General features: G+C 39.8%; 1 protein-coding gene across 2 annotated transcripts in view; it reads right to left on the reverse strand.

The window, feature by feature from the left end:
* Positions 1-3110: 3110 nt before the first annotated feature.
* The window catches only part of LIN7A (lin-7 homolog A, crumbs cell polarity complex component), a 47076-nt gene continuing 24074 nt past the window's right edge, over positions 3111-26112 (reverse strand). The window contains exons 3-6 of one of the 2 annotated variants that reach the window (XM_072326614.1): positions 14507-14578; positions 11930-12139; positions 6301-6509; positions 3111-4903 (exon numbers count right to left, since the gene is read on the reverse strand). In XM_072326614.1, the coding sequence (XP_072182715.1) occupies positions 4861-4903; positions 6301-6509; positions 11930-12139; positions 14507-14578 (534 nt within the window). In that variant the 3' untranslated portion in view covers positions 3111-4860. Of the gene's footprint in view, positions 4904-6296; positions 6510-11929; positions 12140-14506; positions 14579-26112 lie in introns of both variants that reach the window. The other variant, XM_072326613.1, reaches the window with a different exon arrangement.

Genomic DNA, 26112 nt, shown 5'->3' on the forward strand with positions numbered 1-26112 from the left:
GGTATGGTCTCCTCCTTGGAGGCCTTCTATGATCTATGAACTTCAATGGCCACATGGACACAGTCTGGGCATGATGCTCCAGTGTCCCTGCTTGGGCAGATTGGAGCAGACGGACCCAGAGGGCCCTGCCAACCTCAGCCATTCTGTAACCTTGTGAACTGACTAATGAAGAAACTCTGTACAAGTAGGATATATCTGAGTGTTACCTTCATGAAGACAGAACCCAGCCTGATGCAAACCTCAGAGAAAGGAAGGATGAAAGGAGAGAAGAGGTACTCATCTACCCCCTCAGTTCTTCAAGGGTTTGAAAAAAGAAGTGCACTTGGTGGACTGTATGATTCCCTTCTGGTCAGATGTAACTTCAAGAAAATAAATTAAAGCAGATGAAAGATTAAATTCCTGTGGGAATTGTTATTATTCTTATTATTTTCTGTTGGATTCTGGCTACTCCTTACAGACATCTTCTGCTTTTCTCCTCTTTTTAGTTGACCCTGGAGAGCTGCAGGTTTCTAAATGTCAGAATGGGTAAGAACTGCAGTGACTCTTACTATCAAAAATTCCTACATTAAAGGTTTGATGGCTTTGAATTTTGTGCACCTCTCTAACCAAAAATCAAAAGCAACTGTTCATCTTTCGCGCTAGATAAGATACCCATGGGTAGCCCAGTGTTCCTGCTGGCAGCACAGACTTCTGCTATTAAACACTGATGGACTGAAGCTTGTTGTAGTCTGCTTCCACAAAGAACACAGAAATTGCTGAGAATACCTGCCCTGAGCTCTTAAATTTCTCTTAGAATTACTGCATATTGTTATGTTGGGAATCAGATGAAACATTTCTGAGTCTTTCAGAACAGCTGAAGCAACAGGAACCGCCTTACAAAGGAGTGCGAGGCCTACTCACCATCTGAGCTACATGGGTAACGATCTCAGACTGGGGAATTCAAACACTGGTGGCTTATTTATTATTGACATATCTGTCTGTTTGCTGTTTTAATTATTTATTTATTTGAAGCTGTGCATGAGGAAGCAGCAAAGAGAACAAAAGAGAATAAAAGGCATTTAGGTTCTCTGCTCAGCCAGTGGCTCTGCTTATGAACCCTTTTAAAGGATGCCTTACCCCATGTTGGATGGATGTCAGAGTAAGGTGGAATGAATCACATTCTCAGGTTGCCTCTAACTTGCTACTGACCATGGAAACAGTCAGTTTAAGCTCCACAACTTGCTTTCAGGCAGCTGAAGGTGGAGGCAACGAATCCATCAAGCATGTATCTAAATCTTTTTGCTGCTTCAGAGCACAAGGTTGCATTTGCTTCATCGAGAAGCAGAGCGAGCTTCAGTCTGCTGGCACGGCTGTTTGAACACATCCCTAATTCATCGTGATCTTCTCATGGCTGAGTACAATGACTTCTATTTCTCACTAGACATAATGTAGCATGCAGCACATTCTTGAAAACTGTCCCAGAGTTCACTCTGGTTTTGAAACCTGAGTTCTGTTTTCTTGAATGCTGGACACAGATACGGGCTTGCTAATACTTCTGCAGGGACAGTACTACTTCTAGAAGATAATCCTCTGCTTATGTATGCAAGGATTCCTTTAGCTCTTCTAGACACGGTTCTGCATTAGGAGATTGTTTGGTCCTTTTTCTTGAATCTCATGCTTTTCAATGTAACTGCTACTGTCTGAAACAGTCTCTCATCTTGTAATGAAATACATCTTGTATGCACACAGTGACTATTTTTAATTCTGAATTTATGCTTAAAATTCTGTATTATTTCAAATACAGGCAAAACCATCCTTCTTCTTGCAGGGCACTTTTAGATGGCATACAGAACTCTCAAACCTGTAAAATTAGTGGCTGATAAAACAGTTTCTTATTTGGCAAATGTAGCAAGTATTTTTAAGCCTTCTGGAGGAGTGCCTAAAGGTCAGACCGGAAGCCTGGCTGAGATAAACATCTACAACAGGTACAGTGTGTAGCACTGAGAGTTCTGCAGCATTATTCACCAAGGAGCTGCAGGTATTTTTGTCACTGCTTCCACTCATGTGCATTCATTGACTTTTCATCTGTGCTTTGTCACTGCAGGAGAAGAGGAAAATGCAACCTGGTGAGCTTTTCCCTTTATCCCCTATAAAGTGCCATAGAAAAACTACAGCTACAACAGCAGACTCCTCAACTACAGTTCTTACATCTGGATCTTTGGCATTGGTGAACATCACACAAGAGCTTGTAAAAACAGGTGACATCCTTTTGATTCCTGTAATACGGAGACAGCAAATACTGAATCTCCTTCGATTTGCTGCCAGCGTGGGGAAACACATGCGGGAACCCCAAGGGTAAATGTGAGCAAAAAACCTCACTACGTTGACTGAAGGTCAATTCTGTGTAGTGAAACTGCAAATGCCGGGAGACCAGTCAGATGACATATGATGCGCGAGTACCTGCAGACCTGCGTGTGTTACGTGATCTCCTCCACATGCTTCTTTTGGTCCAAACTCAGCAGTCCACGTGTGGAAGTGCTTTACCACATCGGGACCAAAGGCATTTAAACCACAAATGAAAAGACTGCCTGTCACTAGATGTGGATGAAAGGTTTAGAGACGCGGACTGCCCTGTGGTGAAGTGTCCGTGTGTTTTATCCATCAGTAGGGGGCGTGAAAAATGACCCTTATGTAGGCACTTCTCCCCGCTTCCATTGCAGATTTATTACCAGTTGTGTTTTACTTTTATTCTTACTTTCACCTTATTTTTAAGTGTTGGCAAAGACTGGAGTGTTAATGTTAGTGTGCATACATAATTTATTGAAATATACTATGTGGAAATGAATTTAATATGTTTCTCTATATGAATGACATTCCATTATGGAAATTTATTAATCAGCACATTCCACTCCATCAAAGCTGGATGTTTTGAGGAAGAGGAGGGGAGGAGGTGGAGAGGCAGCCTGGAAAAATGCAGTACAGTGGGCTGAATAATTCTGAATAATACTTAGTCTCTGAAAATGCAGTTCTCAGTGTAACTCAAATCAAACCCATGAGATACAGAACAGTTATATGCAGTCATAGTAACAATTTATATACCGTTAATATTAAGAGCGGTGTCTGTTTGAGAATACAGATTTAAAATAGGTACGTACAATTTTATTAAGTATAAAAAGATACCGTGCAGAGCACAACGCAATACAATTCAGCTTGAATTCTTGTGGTACTCAAGCTCCACTGTCTTGATTGACATTGTCACCAACAACCACTGGATAGAATTACTTCTCTGTATAAAATGAGCCTTTTCTGGATATATTCACAATGTTTGGTTTTAAAAATACAGTAATATTGTTTCACTAGCTACTTACTTACACTAATCAAACGCTGACAAGACTGCTGGCCAGCCTGCATCTGGTTTTTAACATACGTACATTACTGACAATTTTCCCTGGTTTGTTCTGCCCCTCTCTGAGAACAGATCCTTCAAATATTAATTGGTGCTGACTTTTGTCCAAGTTCACAATCACGGGCTCACACTACTTCTACATCCCTCACAGTGCTAAAGTTCACTGGCATCAGCTGAGTCTTCAATATGCAAGGACTGCAGGACTCTCCCCTAAGCTCCTTTCCCCCCACCAAGCTTTTTCTAATGTAGCACAGAAGGCATGCTTTAAATGATTATTTATTAGGATACAGGGATTCTATTTGCTTCATTTCTTGAAAGCGGATGACGTTTACGGCCTTCCAACTTTGACTACTTTCTTTGGAGAAGCACACATGTAAACTTAAGAAATTATGTATTTTGTTTGCACATTCCAGTTTGGTTAGATTAAAAACGGAAAAAAAAAAAGTCATAATTAGCTTCAAATTGATTTAAATGATAACATGAGAGTCTCAAAAGAAAGGACTTACACTTTCTCCTCTCTAAAATATATTAACGCTCGACTGGAAAATAAATTAGATAACACAAAAACGCTGAGATTATGCTATCACAGGGATATCTGCCAAACAAAGCTTGGTCTTTTGCTAACATTAGCTTACTACATTTGCAATACATGCTAAGCAAAGACCCTATTTCTCTAACAGGTACATTCAGACAATATATATTTTATGGAATAAATATATAATATATCCAGTTATAGATTTCTGAATAGTAGCTATAATAGATACAAGCAATGCCTACATTTAAAAATACAGTTCTAGGATTCCCTAACTTTACCACTAATAAAATTAAAATTGACTTAAAACTTTCTCACTCTGTTGATGCATAATAAAATATATGGAAACACCAAGAGTAAAAAGCCAATTGCTTCTACAAATGGAATACTTTATAAATATAGTAAATTGCTATCTTCAGAGGGAAGATTGAAAATTATAAACAGGAAGTTAGGTTAAAACAGCTCTACAATATATAGTACAAAGTGGCTGTGAAGCGCGATGTATGAGTTTGGCGTCTGTGGCAAAATTCTGAACTGATGCAGTTGTTTATTTCTGCAGATAGCTGTAAAGAAAGACTCTGTTCCCCAAAACAGCCAATCTTGATCTCCTTAAGCCAAAACTTTCACTGACTAGAGAAAGCCAACCAGCCACTTCGTGAGAGTAAGGAGTGCAAGATTAGATCAAACAATTACTTGGAAGCCCTGGACTTCTCTGTCTGATAGAATTTACTTACCATGCTGTTCTCATTAGGAATAGAGTCACAGAACTACTATGTATCTGTGACTGTCATGTTCTGAAAAGTCTAATAATGATAAGTACCCTCTATATGGCTGTCTTAACTACGTTACTCTTGCACTGAACATTCTCCAGATGAATTCTGTTTCGTGTTTCGGCAGTTGCTTCCTTTTGATGGAATACTGAAGTACAGATCTGGTTGCTTGATTACTGCACTCTTGATCGAGGCTTTTTTTTTCTTGAGAATAACCTAGAATTAAAGAAACACATTTCTCAGAGCAAGAACAAAGAACTGAGGAATTTAATTGCTGGCTGTCTCTGTCTGCCTTTCTTTCCTTTTCAGTTTAGAGAAAAATGTAAAATGAGTAAAAATACCTTACTTGCTAAAATAATTTTTTTTTTTAAAAGCTATTTTTAAAAAAGGAATCTTCACAACTTTAGTGCTGTCTGCGTTGACAAAACTGGAATTCTGATGGCTACAGGACAAGTGGCCTACCAGGGCTTTTTCTTCCCCTAGGTATCAGCAGAGGTCAGTGTCAATGAGTAACAATGACACCATTGCTTGGAGCTTCAGAATCTCATCATTAGGGGACTTTACGAATCAGCTGTAGAATATTATTGGTACAGATGTTGCATTTTGGGAACTACTGGCATAAAGTGCGGAGGATCAGGATTTAAGCTCTTGCTTTGCCACATGCTTCCTATTTGATTTCATTTGGGCAAACAGAGTGTATTTATATATGCACTGAAGTTACAAGCTGACACTGATTTCAGAAAACATGCAACTAAGGAAAATCTGGGTTTTGAGATCTCTGTACCTCACATGTCACCTGTTCCAACAGCACTGGAAAACATACAAGCCTCTTAGAAGCTGTTGTAATACTGAATATCAGTCATGGGTGAATGAAGTCCTACCGATGTGGACAAGAGAAGTAAGACTTGTGGCTTCCCTGCACAGGAACCACGGACTGAAGTGTGGGGTTCCTGTAGCAGGACAGGTACTAGAAAAACTTTTCTTCACATGTGAGCAGCAGATATTAATGGTCTGTTGCACAGTATTAAAGGTATAATTGAAAATATATCAAACTATCTAGATCTGGTAGTACATGCTTATCACCGCTGTTTCCAGGCAATGCAAATTTCTTATGCAGTCTTGCTTGCGCATACACCAGTGCTGCACAGCGGGCACTGATCTTTGGGTTATTGGAAATTGGCTCCAGAATTTATTCAGGCCTTTCATTCACCTATTTTCAAAATGCATGTTGACTGAGGCAGATCACATGGAAATGTACCAAAGGATGAGCTCTCCTAGTCCTCAATGCAGCAAGAGTTTGTCAGGGCTCCTTCCCAATCCACCCCAAGGGCTCCCCAACCTGCCCCAGGCCCCGATGTTGCTCCTGGAGCCATCAGCGCCCACCCCAGTCAGGCCACAGCGCCATCTCCAGCTCTCCGCAGTGCTGCCCTGCCCAGCCTTGGGCCTCACTCAGCTGGGCCCTTCTGCAGGCCCCCAGCTGGGCCCAGCTTCCAACTGGGCTGGTGCTGCCCCGGTGTCCCTGCTGCCTCCTCCTGGCTGGGCTTGGATGGGTCCTGGTGCCAGGCCCTGCCCTGCCGAGGGCCTTAAGGAAGACAATGAATACTCTCACCTACGACATGTGATTTTGCTGTGTATTTTGCTGCTGTTGTTGCTGCTGAATGAGCAATTGCTGCTGTTGCCGGCGCCGTGCTGTTCTCAGTTTTTCGAAGCGAGCTTCCATCTCCTCCAGCACCTTGGGAGTGTAGCGTACCACCAGCTTGACGCTGTCCTTGGCTGCCTTCAGGAGCTCCACTGCCTTCTCGTGGTGCTCCCCTTCAACGCTCTGGAGGCAAGGAGCACAGACTTAATACCAAAAAATGCTGCTTTGATCCAGACCTCTGTCCTCTTTTTTGCACTTGCTGCCACGAAAATGTTGTTGTCAGGGTTTTAGGAAATTTTCAGGCTTTACAGTTTTCATAGAACCATTACAGGACAGTGTGGAGTGAAGTAAGATTCCTACACTATTGCGAATGTGTTCATCTTCCTGTTTTACGTAACTTAAATGTGTTTTAGGCTGCATTACAAACCTAACTTAAAATCCATGTGAAGAGAAGGGGTAATACTCTACACGCTTTACACAAACAAAAATAATGCAAAAAACCCAAACTCAGCTCCTGCAGTAAAAACCCAAACACTCGAATTGCAAGGTACAAAAATAAAGTGCAGCAGAGTGAACATAAAATCTTATTAGCATGTTAGTAAGAAATGAAGAAATTTCATGTCTGAAATGGCAGTTCCTCTCTCATGCTGTGGCCCTGCCAGGATCCCACTGTGAGCAATAGGTGCAAGGGAGCAGTCGCACCCACAGCTCCCAGGGACAGCCCTTGCACTAAGGAGCTGAGGGCACTGCTCACACACTGAACACAGAAATGGCACTGGTTCTGTCAGAACGAAACTGGTCTTTACCTGGTTAGCTGTATGTAATCAAACACTAACACATAAAGCATTTCAAGCTCTTGCCTAACAAACACATTCTGTCCCTCTTTCTGGAAAATGCTTTACAGTAAGGTGGTACCTGCTGTGCTGCCAAATGCATACCGAAAGGGGCTCAAGCTCTGATTTCTGTGCTAGCATTGCTTGAAACAGTGGATTTCCAAAAGGGGGAAGTAATTTGGCTGTGAAAAGAAAATTTAATTTCTATCATTAAACGGACTGACTGTAGTGCTTTTCATGCATGTAGATTGTTCCACTCCTTAGGAACAAGGGTGACATTTTCTAATGGTGTATGATTGCCCACGTGGTGTAGGATATATTCCAACAAACAAAAGTATCTCTGCACAGAAAAAAGCTTATACAACTGAGTTGGATCGTTAGATTTTAGACCATTTAAAAATGTCGATTTCTTCCCACATAAGAAAACAAGCTTTTACTACATGCTGGTTTAAAAGTTCAACGTATACCCTGCTATTTAAAACAAAACTATATCCCTAGGCCTCCAGAGAGAAGCATCAGAGTTAAAAACATCTGATGCTCATTTCATGCTAAAAGAATAACTTAGCATCGTTATAGCAACTGTCAGATGTTAGAAGATGCTGGAAATGCTGAGAAGCATTGTCCAAGAACACAATGAATAAGAATTCCGCTGTGGCACACCATGAGTTAGCAATAATGATTTAGAAGCTTCAAAAACCAGACACAATGAGCTTCCACATAAATTATACACACAACACAATCCAAGCTTATCACCATGGTGTTTATCCTTCTGCCTCCTGGTAAATGTCCTTCAACACATTAATCCAAATAATTATTTCAATAGTCTTGGTCAACTGACAGACTCGTGTTTCTACAGAAATGTACGATGCTTGAAAAACAAAGCAACACAGAGAAATAATGAATGTTGCTGCATGTGCCAAAATGATTATCAGAAAAAGAGAAAACATCGAAATAAACCTTGCCCAGAGAGGCTGTGGATACTCCCTTGCAGGTGTGCAAGGCCAGACTGGATGGGGCTGTGAACAACCTGGCCTAGGCCTATATCAGGGGGTTGGAACGAGGTGATCTTAAAGTTTCCAAACCATTCTGTGATTCTACATTTCCACTTGATTGTTGAAAGAAATAAATGGCTTCATGTTTTGGAACTGTATGTTCATGAAGTTTGTCCAGTAGGTTTCGTGTTCAAAGATCTTCAAGAAAATTAATGATCCATGATGACCAGATTTGTTAGAAACTGTGACTGGGATCGATCTGCTGAACAAACATCGCTACCCAGAAAGAATCTGGGGAAAAAAAGAGTTTATTTTAAACTACAGGAAGAAGAAATGTTGCTGTGTAAGAAACAGTGAATGCAATGCTTCAAAAAGTGCTGATATAAGAAGCTGTAGATACACAAGATTGTTTTGTGAAAGCACTCTTGGAAAAGAAGTCAGAGAAATGAATTGACTCCTCCCCAGGTTGTAACTGACATCAATAAAGCACTGTGATTGTATGTGTTCTATGAAGGACTGACAAGATGGAGTATTTTAACACTTCATACATATTAGCAATCTGTATTTAGTTAATTAATGCCCGTTTTCTTCCCATTTGCCTCCAGCCTTGTTTTTCCTGTTTACAGCCAGTATTTTCTAATTAGAAATGTAGTGTTTGACTTTGTTGCTATCCAGGTCAATGGAAAACTCCCACTGACTTGAATAGTAATGATACAGAGCTCTGAACCATAACTAAAATGGGGAAACAAAGGCAGAATAAAAGTTGTGCTAAAAACAAATCTTACTCTCCAAATTTAGCCAGCTCAGGTTTTAACGAACAGTTTCAGCTGCTTTTAAATCATTGCTGTGTGTGCCATTAACATCTTCACTGCTACTTGCACTCACGTTTCAAAAGCCTAAGAAACATTTTTCCTGCATAGCTAAATCTGCACAACACAAGCAGGAGAACCCCTTGGAGGAGAGAAAAGAGGCTCTACCAGCAAAGGACATTGTTTTGCAGGTTGATTTCTCCTCTCTCTGCAAATCATTAAGGCTGTGCTGGCAAAAAGTTCCTGCTGCTATCAGTCATGCCTCCATAAGGGATTTCACTGCCTGGATTACACTGGCTGGGGACATGGCAAGGATGTGATGCTGATGTTACTTTAGAAATGCCCATGAAACATGAGATCTAATATTTTTTAAATTTTGATTTAATATGTAATTGTTGCCTATGTATATTTATATACACTCTCATATTTCTTTCCCTTACTGCATTAGCAGACTGGACTAACAAGGAAGACAAAATACTTCACAGACAGGAATAGCTGAAAGAACTGCAGATGTGGTTCACGGAAACACCAATATTTACAGCATCCAAGCAAACTGACTTGTCATAAATATAAACAAAACAAAAACCCAGTCACTTGCAGACAAAAAAGAGAATCTGGTTGTTACTCTACATGATGAGAGACAGACTAGAATATTTCTACTAGGTATCTGTAAGCAAACACTTGGGTGAGAAATTAGCCTTTAATATCTATTTCACATCCTTGTTTGTTGTCTGACTCAAACCAGGTATCTGATGAACACAGAATCTTTGCCAGGTATTAGCAGTCACCAACAAGCACCTTTGCCAAGCCATCTGCAGGGCTTGGTGCTTTCAATTTCCTTTACTTTTAGGGGGTATGGGACAAAATATGTAAGGAAACACCCAGCATAAGGAGAAAGCAATTTCTTTAATGTCTGGTGAAACAGGAACAGTCGTGCTAGTCATGCTGGGATAAGGAATCTGGATTCTGAACACTCAGCTCTAATTTCATGTTGATAATTATGAAGTTGGATAACCACCAGATTCTGGGCACAAACAAGTTACACTTACTTCATTTTCATTCTGTGTTCCACTGCTGAGCCGTCTGTTGTATTGTACGTACTGTGTATTATTTGCTTTCCTTCAGTTAAATTCAGAGTCGCACAGAGTGAACTAGCACCAGTGAACAATGATAAATTTAGACCTTTTCCTCCTGTCTCAAGCTGTCTGCAAACAAGTTGCCAGTTCTATAATTTTTCTCTTTTAACAAATTATATTGTATGGGCTTACTGAGCCCAAGACTGGTTTGTGAGCAGTTGCTCATAGGCGTTATTTCAAGTATGAAATCGCAATTCAAATTCTGTTGCTCAGACTGAACACACAAGCAGCTCTGATGTATCTCAGAATCAGCTCACATGCCTACATGCAATTGGGAATTTTGTATTGTGTTTTCTGCTACGTTACCTTAACACACAGTACAGCACATTTGTGATCTTTTTTTTTTTTTGAGGATTATCACGAAGTAGAGGTGGCAACAGAGTCAAAGTCAGTATATCTATTTATGTGAAGGTTCACTGCTTTCCTCCTCAGTATCCGCCTACATGTAGTTGAAAGTAAAAGGATATTTTGAGAATCACATATCAATCAGTGGATAAACTCCTTTCTCCTGAATATTTGTTGACCTATGGAAAAGACAGCTGAACAATAACCTAATTACTCAATCTACTTCCAGTCAGTGAAGTTCAGGTAATATACTTATTAAATGATCAATTGGTTTCTTTTTCTCTGAGACTAAATGATCTTTTGTTTCTTTGTTTTATATCATTTTTTCTTCTTGCTGTGTATTGGGGCTAGGAAGCTTACAGTACGATTATTTCTCTTTTGAGAACAGGATTGTTGATAGAAGAAGTGGTAAAAAGCCTGTCTGCAGTGCTGTGCTGATACTCAAGACAAGGGGAATACATATTGTTTGAGAGAAAAATGACAACATGAGAGCAGGTAGAATAGAGCACTTCCTTCATTCTTCACAGACTTGCAACAAGGAAGAAATTTAAGCTTCAGTGCGGGATATTTATGACTGGATTCAGAAATGGCTTGTGACTCCCTTTGGTGTATTTAAATACAAGGTTCAGATGGAGATTTTGCATTAAAATGATTGCGTTTACATCCAGAGAAGAGTGGGGTGATACAATTGCATAAGCTTACATTTTTAGGAGTTTATTTTACGTTCCCTTGTAAAAGGGAATAAAAGGCAAAATGAAAGGTAAGATTTGACCCATATTATTACAGGTGGAACCCGATTTTCCCGCTCTGTTCCAAAAGCCTTTCATTTTTACCTCCATACTGACATTTATAGTAAAACTACAGTGAAACACTCCATCCTGCATTATTGACTTAAATGAAAAATGACTACGTAAAAAAGTGCCTTTTTAACTTACCATACCTGCTCTCTGTATGCGTTCATTTGCACAGCTAATTCTCTGACAAATACATCATAGGTGGGTGAATGTCGTTAAAAGTAATCTGGAAGGCATCTGCCATTGCAAATCAGTGGCAAATGCGTTTGTCAAATTTCTTCTCTGTTGAAATGCTCTGAAGGTCACGAAACTGCATAAGTACCACTGAGGCATCAATATTTGGAAAGACCTGCGTGTCTCAGAGGCTACGGAATGCAAAAACAACAGAAGTTGTTTTAATGCTTTTACTACGTAAGGAATTTGCTCAATTATCAATTAGATAGACATAGCTTCCCTGTTAGTTCAACACGTGGTGTGAATTTAAAGCGAAGCTCTTCAAGCAGCCATCATTCCAACATAAACTGTAGTGGCACAAAGTTGTTTTCCCCACCATACCATAAATGAATACTGAAGGTGAATCTCAGAGCTAATTCTTTATATTTCATGTGGTTGGGCCTTAAATCGGGTTATCAGAACAGCTGTGGAAAACGAAAATCCAGATGCAAAATGAGAAGTCTATCAAACTTCCACATACCACTCCATTAACTGAGAGCAGCTGGTCGCCCCGTTTGAGCCCTCCATGCCTTTCTGCCACTCCTCCAGGAATTATGCGGGAAATGTAAATGGGTGAATTTTGCTCCTTTCCTCCCATCACGTTAAATCCCAGGCCTTCATCTGTCTTTGGCAGCTCAACCACTCGCGGGTGTGAATGGCCTTCGCTTGCAGCAAAAGCAGCAACTGTTGCCTGGAAGAAAAACCAGAGTGGTTTGGCGATACAGGGAGAACGCTGAGACGCTGCTGTTCATTCTGCAGGAAGAACTCATCTCTGTGAAAACATTTCAGCATCTTATTCTGCCTTGTTTATTTGTTTATTTATTTATTTCTGATCATCTGAAAGCACTTCGCAAGAATTAAGTTCCATGCCAATGCATTTGAAATAAAGGAATAAGCAGAAGAGTAGAGAATTCAGGTGACTTGTCAACGGTAACTCAGGAAGTTAGCAGCAGAGCCAGAAGGAGGTACCAGGAAGCCTGACTGTGCAGGGGTAAGCGTTTCTGATCGCTACTGTGGTTCTTCTTTACCTTTTCACAGGGCAAAAGTGCTACTGTTGGGTCAGATGATGTGAATTGTACCGTGTTCCTAGTTGAAATAAAGTGGATGAACTGAATCGTTAACTCTCTGCTTTGCTTTCCAACATATAGAGTTGGTTATTTTATTCTTTGTGCACAGAAAAAATACTGAAAGGATATAATCTTAAAAAAGTTTAATTATAATCTTCATGAAATTTCACTAATGAAATAACCCCTGGAACAGGAACACGATTTTTTTACCACATAATCCGATCAAAACTTGTATTGAAAAAATAAATTTGAAGACTACGGATTTATAGATCAATTTGAAAAATCCTAGATTTTCATTCTTAATTTGGAAAAAAACCACACGGCAAGCTGAAAAGCTTGTACTCAGAAAACTGCAATGCATTACATTTCACTTTTCACTGCAGATTTTTTTTTTTGCTTTAATTACAGATCTCAGTAAATCATTAAATAAACAATAGTTGCATCATTTTCGAAGTATGTTTGTAGGCCAACCTGCTAGAACAATTCTGCATTACACTAACACTGAGCATCCTAACAATGCTTATGCTTAATAGAAGCTAGTAGATGACATGACATAATGGATCGTTCTTGGTTAGGTGTTTTTGCACATGCAGACCTTGTCATCATGCACACGTTTAATGTCAGACACGAATGCACTAGGAGAATGCAATGCAGACAGCCCAGAAATAACCAGGAAATATTGCGATATCGAAACATTGCTCTGTAACCCTGCTGTTCTATATGAATAAGAAATGAGAATGGCAAACACTAATTGGATTTCTCCCCATTTATTATGCAACATAGCAGAAATTTCTATGTTTAGTTGTAGTGTAGACAAAGCATTTGTCACATTTCCCTCTACTGCAGCAAAGACCTTAAAAACTTACATTGTCCATTAAGTTTCTCTCAGAAGGAGGTTAAAATCAGAACAACCTAATGTTCTAATTAGTAAGGGAAATATAATGAAGTTTTGAGTATTATTTGCTGGCTACTATTGGGCTTGCTTTTCTAAAACACTACAGAAATCTTTTAATAACATACTCCCAACCTTCATCATTCAATGCAGCTTTACACGAAAATTCCTAACACAAATGCATAATGGGAAGATCTTATTTCCACTAAGACTTCTGGGAGTCTGTCACTAACTTCCCAGGAGTGAGACCATAATGAAATACTTCTAAACTGGATTTATGGCTTTTGCAGGTTTACTTGTTCTGCATAGTACCTCCTTTACCATCATGAAGACAGTCTTGAGTACAGAACGGTAATGGAAACAATAAAGTCATGGTGAGTGAACGTCCCTGTTTAGAATTGTCTGTCTTAGTGCATCTTATGAAAATACAGCACATCCTACACACCAGTGTACAGAATATATTCCTCCAAGGTTGTGTGAATTTCCTCAGAAAATTACCATTTTACTAGTAGCAGTAATACAGCTGTCATGGTCTAAGGATATGAGAGAAGCTGGTTCACATGAACAGAGAGACAAAATAGTTCATCAGAACAGGTAATGCATTAGAAAAAGTGGGCTTGCATTCCGGCTGTGGATTCTCCTGATCCAGCCATTTGTGCCACTGCCTATCCTCACTACTTGCTCGGCACCTACAGCTCCCATTAATTGAAGTTAAATTTTGACTGTGTAGTTGCTACCTCCTAAATCATTGTGTCTTCACTGGATGAGATGTATGCAAAAATAGTCCATTGAAATATAGACTGTAGCAGGCAGACTTCTATAGAATTACCCAGTAGATTTGCTTTTACAAAGCAGCTTGTCAAAAAAACATCAAATCCCACAAAATCATTCTCTTTTCTTAAGCTACAGAAGCAGCATAAAGGTTTAAATTTTCCATTATGATTGTTACCTGGGAAGTAGCACTGGTTCTAGACTCTGGGCTGCCACTGATGTCTAAATTTTCTTACAGTGTACACACGAATACCTGAAACACACACGCGCACAGTCAATTACTGGGTCACTTTGGTACCACGTACTTCAACAGTTGCACGTATCCTACCTTTGCAGTGGCCCTGGCTCGGAACTCGGGGCAGCCATTAACAGTTATGGTTTCATGCATGTATTGATACACCTAAAACGTTCACGAAAATAAAATGAAATTAATTAGAGAAGCAAAACAAATATTTTGCATTAACTGAGACAGGACAGTACCTTTCCCTCCTAAGATAACATCTCGTTAATGCTTTATTCCTGCAGTCACGTATGTAAGTGTCTGCCAAACCTGTGCATGCTTAGGTTTAAAGGAAACACAAGCCCACACTTCCCACGACACTTTGTAGTATTAACTGTACATCTTCCAACACTGTTCCATTCAAACCTTTAGCACAACACTTCCTAAAAAGGGGACAGTTTGATTTTGTGGTACGCAGACACTGGGGTACCCCAGTGACTGATGTGAACTCAAACGATCTGAACTGATTTGAGTGGTGTCTTTGCCTCCACCAATGGCTTTTTTGTTCTCTGACCTTTCGAGTGAAGATTTAGGAGGCTGATCTTAAAAAAAATGAAGTAACTTGCTCAGCATACAGATTCTGAAGAATGGAATTGGAAATTAAATTTTGGAGAAAGGTCACTGCGCCGGCTTTCATCAGCCACACTTAGGAATGCGGAAAAGGGCTGGCAGACTGCTAAGTCAGACCTGGAAAATGGTAATACATAGGTCACTCTGACAGTAAGGTCTCCTATTTATATCCATGGAAACTACAACAGCTACAAAGAGCACAATTTTTATAGAGCAAATTCTCAGCTACAAACACTATTTTACAACACAGTCACCGCTATTAACTAACTGTGCATTATTGCCAGCAATGAACATGAACCTGCATGCTGCACTCGTAAAAATCTGCACCAGCAGAGGTGACCCATAGTTTCACAGCTACTATGACAGCATTGCTGTTGAGATGCACCACCCGCTGCCTCACTGTACTCACATCCGCTGTCTGCTCTCCATAAATGTTCAGCAAACATCAATAAATGTCAATGGGTGCCACTGGAATAATTAAATGACACCCCTTTGCTTCATACGCACTTCCACGTCAGATGCCATTCTGCCAGACTGCCCCTCTGCTGCTATCTGTCACACGGCAACAAAATGAAACGGAATATTAATGGGTTGGTTCAACTTCTAGTACCACACCACCACCATCCACTTTCAATGGGGCAAAAGAATAAAGCAGGAGGCATTACTTTCAGAGCAGCTCTCACATCATTCTTTAGAACACAACTGTACACTCAAATAAATGGCATAAAATTAACAATGTTATTATATACAACTTTCCCTTTGTTGTCTCTTCTGATACACACTCTTGGTCGCCTTTATATGGTTCTTAATTCTCCCTTTCGAACATTTCCAGTACAGAAAAATCTCTGTCTGCAGGCAGGAACACGCTCTTTGGTCTTTGGGTTTATCTCACTCTGGATGAGAAATACTAAGAAAAAGCCTTGTCACCTTGTCAGTCATTTTGAAATCACCTCCAATAAATAAATAAGTAAGTAAGTAAATAATCAGACAAGTTTTTGAAAAACAAATGTGTATGCATGCAAACAAAATCTCTTGTTCTTCTTACAAAACCACCAAATGGAAAAATTGTTTCTACATACCACTACATATACATATATATATACATATATATATACATATATATATAGTTTGGGTGTTTTCTTGACCTCCTTCATCAGGAATTTTGTCTTTTTGTGTGTTTTATCTCAGGTTGTATTCCTGAGAGAGATCTTTTGCTGGTAAATTATGTTCACTTTTATGGCCGTCTTTCCTGGGGTTCCTGAGCACTGCAGACTCAACTGCACTTTGCACGGCATATTTACCTTTCACTGTTTCAGTGATACTTCAGCAGGAATTCCTGAACATCTTTCTTTAGTAATGTCAATGTTACTTTGGTCAACCAAGATGTCAGGTCCTGCACTTAATAACTTATCTCACTGATGGGTCAGACTTCCCCACTGCTCTGACACGACAACTTGTTATACAGAGTCATACATATAGATACGAATCTCCACTAAGCCAGTTATAATAATACCTACATACTGACGAACATATTGCTACAAATTTCTAAATGGAATTAAGACATGTAGCTCACTTCAGATCTCAGCTAACAGAAACTCTGGGATGACTGATTCCCAAACCTTATTTGATGGACATCATAAACAAGAGGACAAAAAAAGTGAAGGAGACAGCAACAAATACAAGCATTTTAGAGATATAAAATATACTAACTGCTTTCAAAGCACATCAAAAGATTTTTTGTCTTGAATATCATCAGCACATAGTCTCATCTAAGACCTAATGCAGAAACACAGAGTCTACTGAACACATCTAAGGCAAAGGGAGCAGGCTGAAGTATTTCCTGATTTCAACATTTGAAAACGAAATCTTTCTTCCATTGGTAGAATTGACACTGATTTCTGGAGAGGCTGTGATTTTGCCTTTAGTTTTAAAAATATGGAAAGGAACAGATTTTACAAGCCACTCAAAGATGTCTGGTTTGCTTGAGCTTTGCACTGGAGTACGCCTTCAACTAACAGACTGAGTCTACATTTTCAGCACAATCTTGCACAGACCAGTTTTAATGTTTACTGTAAGTATTATGGTGTAGGGGAATTCACTGTGGAAGTACAATCACTGCATAACTGCAGTTATGAATAATCAAATACTTGTTACTTCAAAACCTATATGGTATTGAATCACTTATAGTGCTCTATTCTTGATACCTGTCAGTTATCTTACATCATGAGAGGAGACTGTCCATATCATTTCTTCCTCCACAGGTATAAATGTTGTGGCTGGCTAGAATGTCTAAAAGCAAGTATTTTATTATTGAAGAATTATGTCATTAAACTTCTTTGAAAACAGATCACATTTCACACATAGGAACAGTTACTGCTAAGTTATAATATTAATCCCTAAAGTAGAATATCACAAAGATGAACTGATAATGATATTTAGTATGATTATTAGCTAGGTCTGATGTCATAGAACTGCATAGCATTTACATCCTCCTAGTATGTAGCTGACAGGCTTCATAGTACCCAATATCCTGCTAACCAATTTGTATACTCATGAAAGGGAAAAATTCATTAGCAAGTGATTAAGCTAAAACATTGAAAAAGAATCAACCAACTCGAATAAACATGAAAAATGCAATCAATAATGCTATCTAATTGTAAATTATCTAAAGCAATACATTTAGATGATGTTCTGCCACCAGCCAATGTAACACCTACAGTACTTAGGAAAAGTTTTTCATCTCAAACCTAATTCTTTATAAAACAACAGGTGCTACCAGTCTTGAATATCTGCTTCAGGCTATCGTTAATCTAATTCTCCTGCATAATGATTGTTGCATAATGGTTGTTACATAATGTATAACGTAATTTGAGATGGATCATGTCATACTGTAGGGAAGCATCACAAATGGAAGGCTGCTGTGTGGAGCCCCACACATTTTTAGTGGCTGCAAGAAATCCCCTCAGACATCATAATCTACAGTTATTCTCCCACAGTACTCAAGAATTACCAGAGAGGTGAAGGAAGAAAATAAGAACTAGAAAATCTGAACTTGGAAGTGAATGCTTGTGCTGTGGCAACCTGTGCTGGCACATGGAAGTGCAGTTTGGGTTACATCTCCCAGCAGGTGCTGCAGTGGCATCAGATGCAGCAGGTGACAAGGTGATGGTTCTCATCTCTGCCCATTCCGCTACGATGCAAGTAAACTGGCTTAGCATCCTGAAGCACAGGGCTGCCTTACAGGTAATTCAGGAGCTGACTTCTTAGCAGAAATTACTCCATATGGACTCATAACAAAACAGCATGTACCGGGCTGATCTATTTCTGTAGACATGAGTCTTCAGTAGGAGACTCAGGGGTAGCCGGGCACTTAGCAGCCTGTTTTATAAAGGTGGCCAGAGGAAGCATTGAAAAAAAATCCTGCATGCTGCCCCGTATTTTGCGCTGAACTCCAAAAGTTACAATTTAATTAAAAGGACTCTGTTCAATTAACTTCTGTAAGAGGTATTCAATGCTTCCTCCCAACATTATGTAATTCTATGTTGCAACAGTACCTACAACAACGATGCTCAACAGATTTTAGGACAACTTGTTCTGAACAGCAGGGAAGAAGCAAGAGGCAGAAATGGTTCTGCAACGAACAAGTATTCAAAAAAGATGCCAAATCAAAACAACGAACCAACCCGAGAGAGAACATTGCAATTTAGACCTATAAAGCAGCAGGCCAGAAAATCTTTGCTGAGATTAAGTGAGGAAGTAACCTGCAGAAGGTATGTAGGTCACTCCAAAAGTAATGCCTCCTTTTTATTTCCACGGAAACTACAACAGATACAAATAACAGTCTTTGATAGAGAAAATTCTCAGCTACAAAACACTGTTTTTCAACACAGTCACCATCTTTAGCGATGCATTTTTGCCAGCAATGCACAAGAGCCTGAATGACTTGCTCATAAAAATCCGCACCAGCAGAGGTAGGAAAATATTGCCCACACAGTCCATCTTTCATTGGCCTGAACAGATGGAAATCAGAAGGTGCCGAATCAGGACTGCACAGTTGGTGCGTTAGGACAGTCCAGCCAATGTGCTTCTCATTGTTATGGGGCCTGGCATTTCCATATTGCAGGAGAAAGGCTGTCTTCATTTCTGGCCTGACTCTGGTAGTTTGAACCTTCAGCTCGGTCATCGCTGTTATGTAGTGGTCAGAGCTGATGGTTTGTCCAGGTTGCAAGAAATCCAGATGGATCCCCCCTTTCCTACACAAAAAGACAGTGTGCATCAATTTACCTGCAGAGGGCTGCATCTTGAACTTTTCCTTCAGTGGGGAATTTACATCTCACTACACCACAGGCTGACATTTTGACTCCAGCTTGTAGTGGTGACACCACATCTCCACAGCATGAGATCCAGAAAACTGTGATTGCCATCATTGCCATCATTGCCATCATTGCCACCATATTTTCCAATGCACTGAGCAATATTCAGCTCTGTACAGAGATCTCTGGTTGTAATCTGCCAATTTGCATAGATGAGCTGATTGAAACACCCTTCATTTTGTGCTGTGACAGCTGTGCATGGCCATCTGGAACATGGCTTGTCTTTCATGTTGCTGTTGATCTTGCTGAAACGCACCACCCACTGCCTCACTGTGCTCACACCCACTGTTTGCACTCCATAAACGTAAGGCAAGTGTCAATGAATGTCAATGGGTGCCATTTTTTCCACATGGAGAGATTCAATGACACACCTTTGCTTCACATGCTGTTCCATGATAGAATGCCCCTCCGCTGCCATCTCTCACATGGCAATAAAATGTAAGGGAAAGTTGATGGGAAGATTCAACCACTACTGCCCTTTCACCATCACTCACCCCTAATATTGTGGACCAATATAATAACACAGGAGGCACTGCTTTCAGAGCAGTCCTTACAGTAAGCAGCTCTGTTTCTATAGTACCCAAATCATCGTACTACATAGAAAGGACGCAAAAGTCTTCTTTTAGGAAGTCACAAACGAATTAAGCGCCACAGGGAAGTAGTTTTAATGGTATAACCTGCAAAAAGATTGGTGAGCTGTGTTTAGCACACAGATTAGCACCGTATTGATTCAGTTTCCTTAGCTCGCCTGCCAAATTTTTTATTGCTTCAGTATAGAAGAGAATTTTGTACCTTTTTTGGGGACAAGTCTTTCAAGGAAAGGAACACAGGAGCCTGTCAGAAAGTACAGAAATGGGAGACAGCTTGAAAAGAACTAGTATAAGGAAGACATAATTGGTTTTACTGCATTGATATAGTCATGTCAGTGGAACAGCGTATGTGTGCACCATTGCAGAACTGAGGGTAAGAGAAATTATTATTTACTTACATCTGAGTATGATGCTTCTACCATCAACTACTCTGAATCCTTGTCTTCCTAATTGTCTAATTGTCTTGATTGAAAGGATGAACCAAATTTTTCTGTCTTCTAAGATGTCAAGAATATCTTCATCAGTCTTTTCTTATCTTCCTGCGAAGAGTACGTGCCTGAGTGTTTGTACCTCATGCAGCACAGCTTGGCCTCTCCTTTCTTCATTTCTCTCCCCCAATTTGCTGTTGATTCTCAGACCTTCAACCTTTTCCTGATGTAAGTCTTTGACATATCATCTATTGGGGCTACTACTTGGGGTAGGAGAATTTCTGCTTTTGAGAAAGGGAGGACTTGCACTGCATTGCCTGTGAACACTGTGCTTGTAAATGTAAACTTACATCTGCAGGCCTGCATCTCCTCTCCTTGGTTTTAACCATTTTTTCCTCTTCAGATTCTATTCAGCATTATTTTTTTCCTTCCCCATAACCTCTTGCCTATATCATCCATACCTAACCCAGTATATTTGTATGTCTGTGGAAAGGAATTCATTGGCTCTTTTGCCTAAATAGACTCCTCCTGAGCTGTAGGTCAGCATTCAATTCAGAGAGTAAACCTGCCACGCAAGTGTACAAAGATGCCTTAAATACTACAAAGATCGGGGGGAATCCTACCTGAACAGATGAACATACAAAATAAGGAAAAGGGAGAAAAACACGAGGAGCCAAATACAACTAGAAGATTATGTAGCCAGAGTGGAGGTATGCAGCTAACCGGGCTTCCTTCCACTGTTAACTATTTTTTATGTCTGTGACCATACTCAAGCTCAAAACCAATGTAATGGAGAACTTCCTTTCAGCTGTAAAATCATGACAGCTTAATTAAAATGGAAAATCTCTACTGATAGTATGAATCCCTGACATTCAGTGGTTCTGTGATTCTGTGTCTACCTCCGGTTTTATTCCTCTTCAGTATCATGTGGGATTTCTGCCATTTCATGCTTGTGTTCTGCTTCTTTAAAACATCTCATGTGATAATCATGTGCAAGATAGCACAAATTCATTATAAAAGTGTATTTTCTCCAATACAGCTACAGCCTCTAGCTAAGATACTGTCCTAAACAAAATCACATACCACAGGAGAAGACAGCAGTTCCGCGGGCAAGTTTAAAACAGACTTAATTTCTAGCTACCAAACTGGTTAACATTGTTTAATAATAAATAAATTAAAACAAACAAAAACCCAACCCAAACCAAACTAAACCAAAACAAACAAACAAACAAAAAACAAACACACACAACCAAGGGAACACTGAAGAGAATGAGAATGTGACAAAATATTGGCAACCTTATGGAATCACTGGCTGTGGGTGCCATATACACAGATGACAACATTCAGATAATGATAAACTTAGATTATTCTTAAGCACAACTGTTTGAACAAATGAACCACAAATGCCCATTCTGTTACAGGCTTATGCCACATGTTTGATTAAACCTGGCAGAAGCAGCATTAAGCACGCACGAATGTATTCACACTGAACCGTGTACGGCCTTCATTCTGACAAAAGGTCTTCCTCATAATGAACAATAAATGGATGCCTGAGCAGAAGACATGATAAATTATAAGGCTTGCTACTAGTACCAAGAAGTCTGTATTACATAACTCATTTCCTGCAGCTACTGAATTTGGACAACTCATAGAAAAAGCTGATTTGTGACAAGTAGTCTGTCTTTATGAGCTATTTATATCTGACAGAGCATGGTCATTCAAGGTTGCTGGCATTTGGGACATTTTCTATTATAAGGTTTCATTAGTCTGCAAGTAGTTACATGCTAGCGTCAGGAAAATTGTTGGTGTTTACCTTCAAAACCTCACTCTATATCACTTTCACAATTGTCAAAACAATTGTTGTCCATGAAATAACACTGTGTACATGAATCACAGGCAGCGGGGAGGCTAAGCCATTAAATAGCTCAAAATGAATTCAGTCTCATTTAACAACATGAGATGAGGCAGTTTTAATTTTAGAACATGTAGAAGAAATATATGACAAATGTTGGCTTTTACATTTTCATATTTAAAGGTTCCTTTCTTTGTGGGGCGGGGGATAAGGCAGAAACTAGGTCAGTTTTACTAAAGTGAGAAAAAAAACCCAAACCTTGATGCATTATTTAGCTTTCCTTAGGCAACAGGAAAAAAAAAATCGTAAAGGGCTGAAACACTGTTAAAAATAAAAGAAGTATAATCACTGTAAGGGTGTAATACTTTAACTCAGGGTAGAACACAGTATGGATGCCCAAGTTAAAATGCTGTAATATTGTTTGCTCCAGCATTTATTTTGTGTGTCTGCATGTGTGCAGAAAGGAGCAGTGCTCGCTCTGCCCTGACAGTGTCTCACTGCACTCTGTGTTTGCTGCTTGAAAGCCAAACAAAGTTTTGGTCCCTGAATCTTTGACATATGAATGCTGTGCCTGTCCAAGAAACATCCCAACAGGGGCCAGAGGCTGGAGCCAGAATCCCTTTCCTCCCTTCTGTGCTAGCAGAAGAAGATAGCAGATGTACCAGGAAATACATGCTGTTACATCCTCTGCTCCAGTAGGAGCACTGGCACGCTGTGGATGAACCAGGTGACACGTCCCCAGTGTTGCTGTTAGGACACACAAGACCTCTCTGTGCCCTTTCTCCTTCCCTCCAGTGTTGATTCTTTTTGAAAATACTCTTCTGACGCTGTAAGGTCAATAGAAGTTACATGGCATCCACTTAAGAATAATGAAAAACAGACAGCTTTACGAGCAGAAAATATTAGGAACAATAAAAATATGACTGGGTCATTTAGTTTATCTCACATCCCTTACACACTGCTCTATTTTGGCTCAAAGTCAATGACAGTTGTGACCCTGCACCTTTGAAGACGAGACTATCTGCATCTTTAAAACTGTAAGCTTTACAATCACCAAAAATTACTTCCTGACAGCCTCCTCGGCTGCTTCTGCCTCAGTGTACTGGGATCAAAAGTAATATATGTCATTAGATAATTCCCATAAAGGTAGTTGGAACTGATAGGTCATAATATAAAACTCTCTTTTAGACTTCACTGTCAGCTACTTTTGAGTTCAAAAATATGACAAGCATCACTATACACTCATTTCCTCCACTTTATCAGTAATTCTGCATATGCTGTTGAGGCTGTAGTGTGCAACAGCCATATACCAAAAATTAAGAGCTCTGGCAAAGCCTTGTCACTATCGGCACCTGGATAAAAGATGACATAACCTGAGCAAGTCATGCAAGTTTATCTCAAATGTTCCTATTGAGCTGAGAAGGCAGGGAGAGTGAGTGAAGGAAAACTGCTGACATTTCTTATTTTAAACACAAACAAAAGTGTACCCAAAATGGAGTTCTCAAACAGTCTTAACAATTTCTTTCCTTTTTTGAAGGCATATTAAAAAATGGAGATGGAGGAGCTTTTCTCAGGAGTCTGATCAGCAACTTCTGTTAAGGTGAAGCTGGCAGATGTGAATGTTCCATCAAGGGAGAAATGCAAGCTGATGCAGATACTGCAGGGGCTTTCAACAGACTGTCAGCATAAACATTCCTCAGTAGTTCACCTAGCTGCTGGTTCCTCTCAAGAGGAAGAAGCAGGCTTGAGATGAACTGCAGCAGAGGATGTTCTGTTTATCTGTAAGAGCTTTACGTAATCAAATTCAGCGCTGCAGAAATAAACTAAAACAGTAACACGAAGAAAATAGTAAAATGCCAAGGTGCACTGCTGCTGACCCATGAGAGTGACCTGCAAGACAAGATACTTTTACAGGTACAGAACTATGAACATCATATCAGCACCACTCACCAAAGAGTTTTAGTACACACGCATACCAGCAATCCTGATAAACTGGAGCATGAACAAGATATGTCACTGCTTTGATATTATGTACTGCAGGAATCTTACAGCACTGAAATATTTCTCTCCTGTGGAAAGCACAGCTACAAAAACAAAGCACAAATGCAAGCAGATATATACCCATCAGCTGACTCTGAAAATTGATCTTTAATCAAAACCAATGGGAGAACGCGCTGATTAAAGATCAGTGATATGCTATGGCCCTCGATTCTGGGGTACTGCATCTGTGAAATCCATGTATTTAGCTCTAGGCTGCTGAAAAAGTGACAACAGCAGCTGTTTTAAATCTCCTGCAGCAAAGTCATGGAAGTCATAGGGACTTAGTAATTACACAGAGACTTAATAATGCTTTCTCTCAGATAAAGCTTGGGCTGCCTGGTAAATTCATATGATTGCCATTAACGAAGGCCATCTGCTGAGTAACAATCATTTGTGCCATCCAGGGCTTGCAAGTAACCAAATATAGTTTCATTCACCTAGGGTAAAGTGATGCTTTTCAAAGTGCTGAGCTTTCTAAATGCCTAATACAGTAGACAGACCTTTTTTTTTTTTTGCAACCAGTTGTTTTTTTCTGCCCTAATTTACATACTGTACAAATCCATTCCTTAACTCATCATTACGGAGATAATACTTGTAACCAGGAGAGAGAAAAATATTAGTAAAATATGAAAGCATAACCATTCTGCCGTACCATCAGCTTAGGATGAAATTAAGTACTGTCCTTTCCAAACAGTGATGGGATGTGCTGAAACTATTTTTATCTATCAGTATTTTATGTGGCTTTTTACTGCTTTGGGTCCTAGTCATGGAGAAGGGACAGAAAAGGTACAGCAGAAAATTCTTGCAAATGCTACCCAGTTCTAGTATTTGGGAAAGCTGGACTGCTTCAGATGACATCAGATCTTACCTCAGTAACTAAAAAAGGGAAAGGCTGAAACTTTACAATCAACATCCTGAAGTGCTAATTTTAATAAAAACTAAACATCAGTGTACAAGCATGTGAGGATCTGAATGAATTTGCTTAATTTGTATGAATACATATTTTCTACTGCATGAATTCTACGGATAGACTAACGGTGCAGTAATTCTAAATAAGCTGCCTGGAACACCAGAACAAGGTATCAGATTTAGTCTAAGAGGAATGTTAATTCCCAACTAGGGATATGGTACTGTTCAGATGTAACTGCTTCTATGACCTGAGTTAGAAATCTGAGCTGAAAAACCTCATATGCTTTATTATAGTCAGTTGTCCTATTGGCCTTTTGTTTACTAATTGCCTTATTACTTAGTCCAGTATAACATTTTTGCTTAATCCTGGCTAATACCACCATTTGCATGGGTAAATGTGACAGCAGGGGACAGAGCTGAACACAGTACTTCAGATGGGGTCTCGCAAGAGTGGAGTAAAAGGGGAGAATCTTCCCAGACTTGGTGGTCACACCTCTTTTGAGGCAGCTCAGGATACAGTTGGCTTTCTGGGCTGAAGGCACACGTTGCCAGCTCATGCTGAATTTTTCATCAACCAACACCCCAAAGTCTTTCTCCTCAGGGCTGTTCTCAATGAATTCTACTCCAATCCTGTATATGTGCTTGAGATTGCCTCAGCTCAGGTGCAGAAACTTTCACCTGGCCTTGTTGAGCTTTGTGAAGTTCGCACAAGCTCATCTCTCCAGGTCCCTCTGAGTGGCTTCCCTTCCCTCCTGCATGTCGACCACACCACACAACTTAGTATCATCTGCAAACCACCTGAGAGTTCACTCAGTCTTGCTGTCCATGTTACCAACATAAACGGCGCAAGTTCCAATACTGACTCTTGAGGAATACCAGTATTGCCACTGAT

The sequence above is a fragment of the Excalfactoria chinensis genome, chromosome 1 (genome assembly GCF_039878825.1).
Source record: "Excalfactoria chinensis isolate bCotChi1 chromosome 1, bCotChi1.hap2, whole genome shotgun sequence".
NCBI classification, from domain to species: domain Eukaryota; kingdom Metazoa; phylum Chordata; class Aves; order Galliformes; family Phasianidae; genus Excalfactoria; species Excalfactoria chinensis.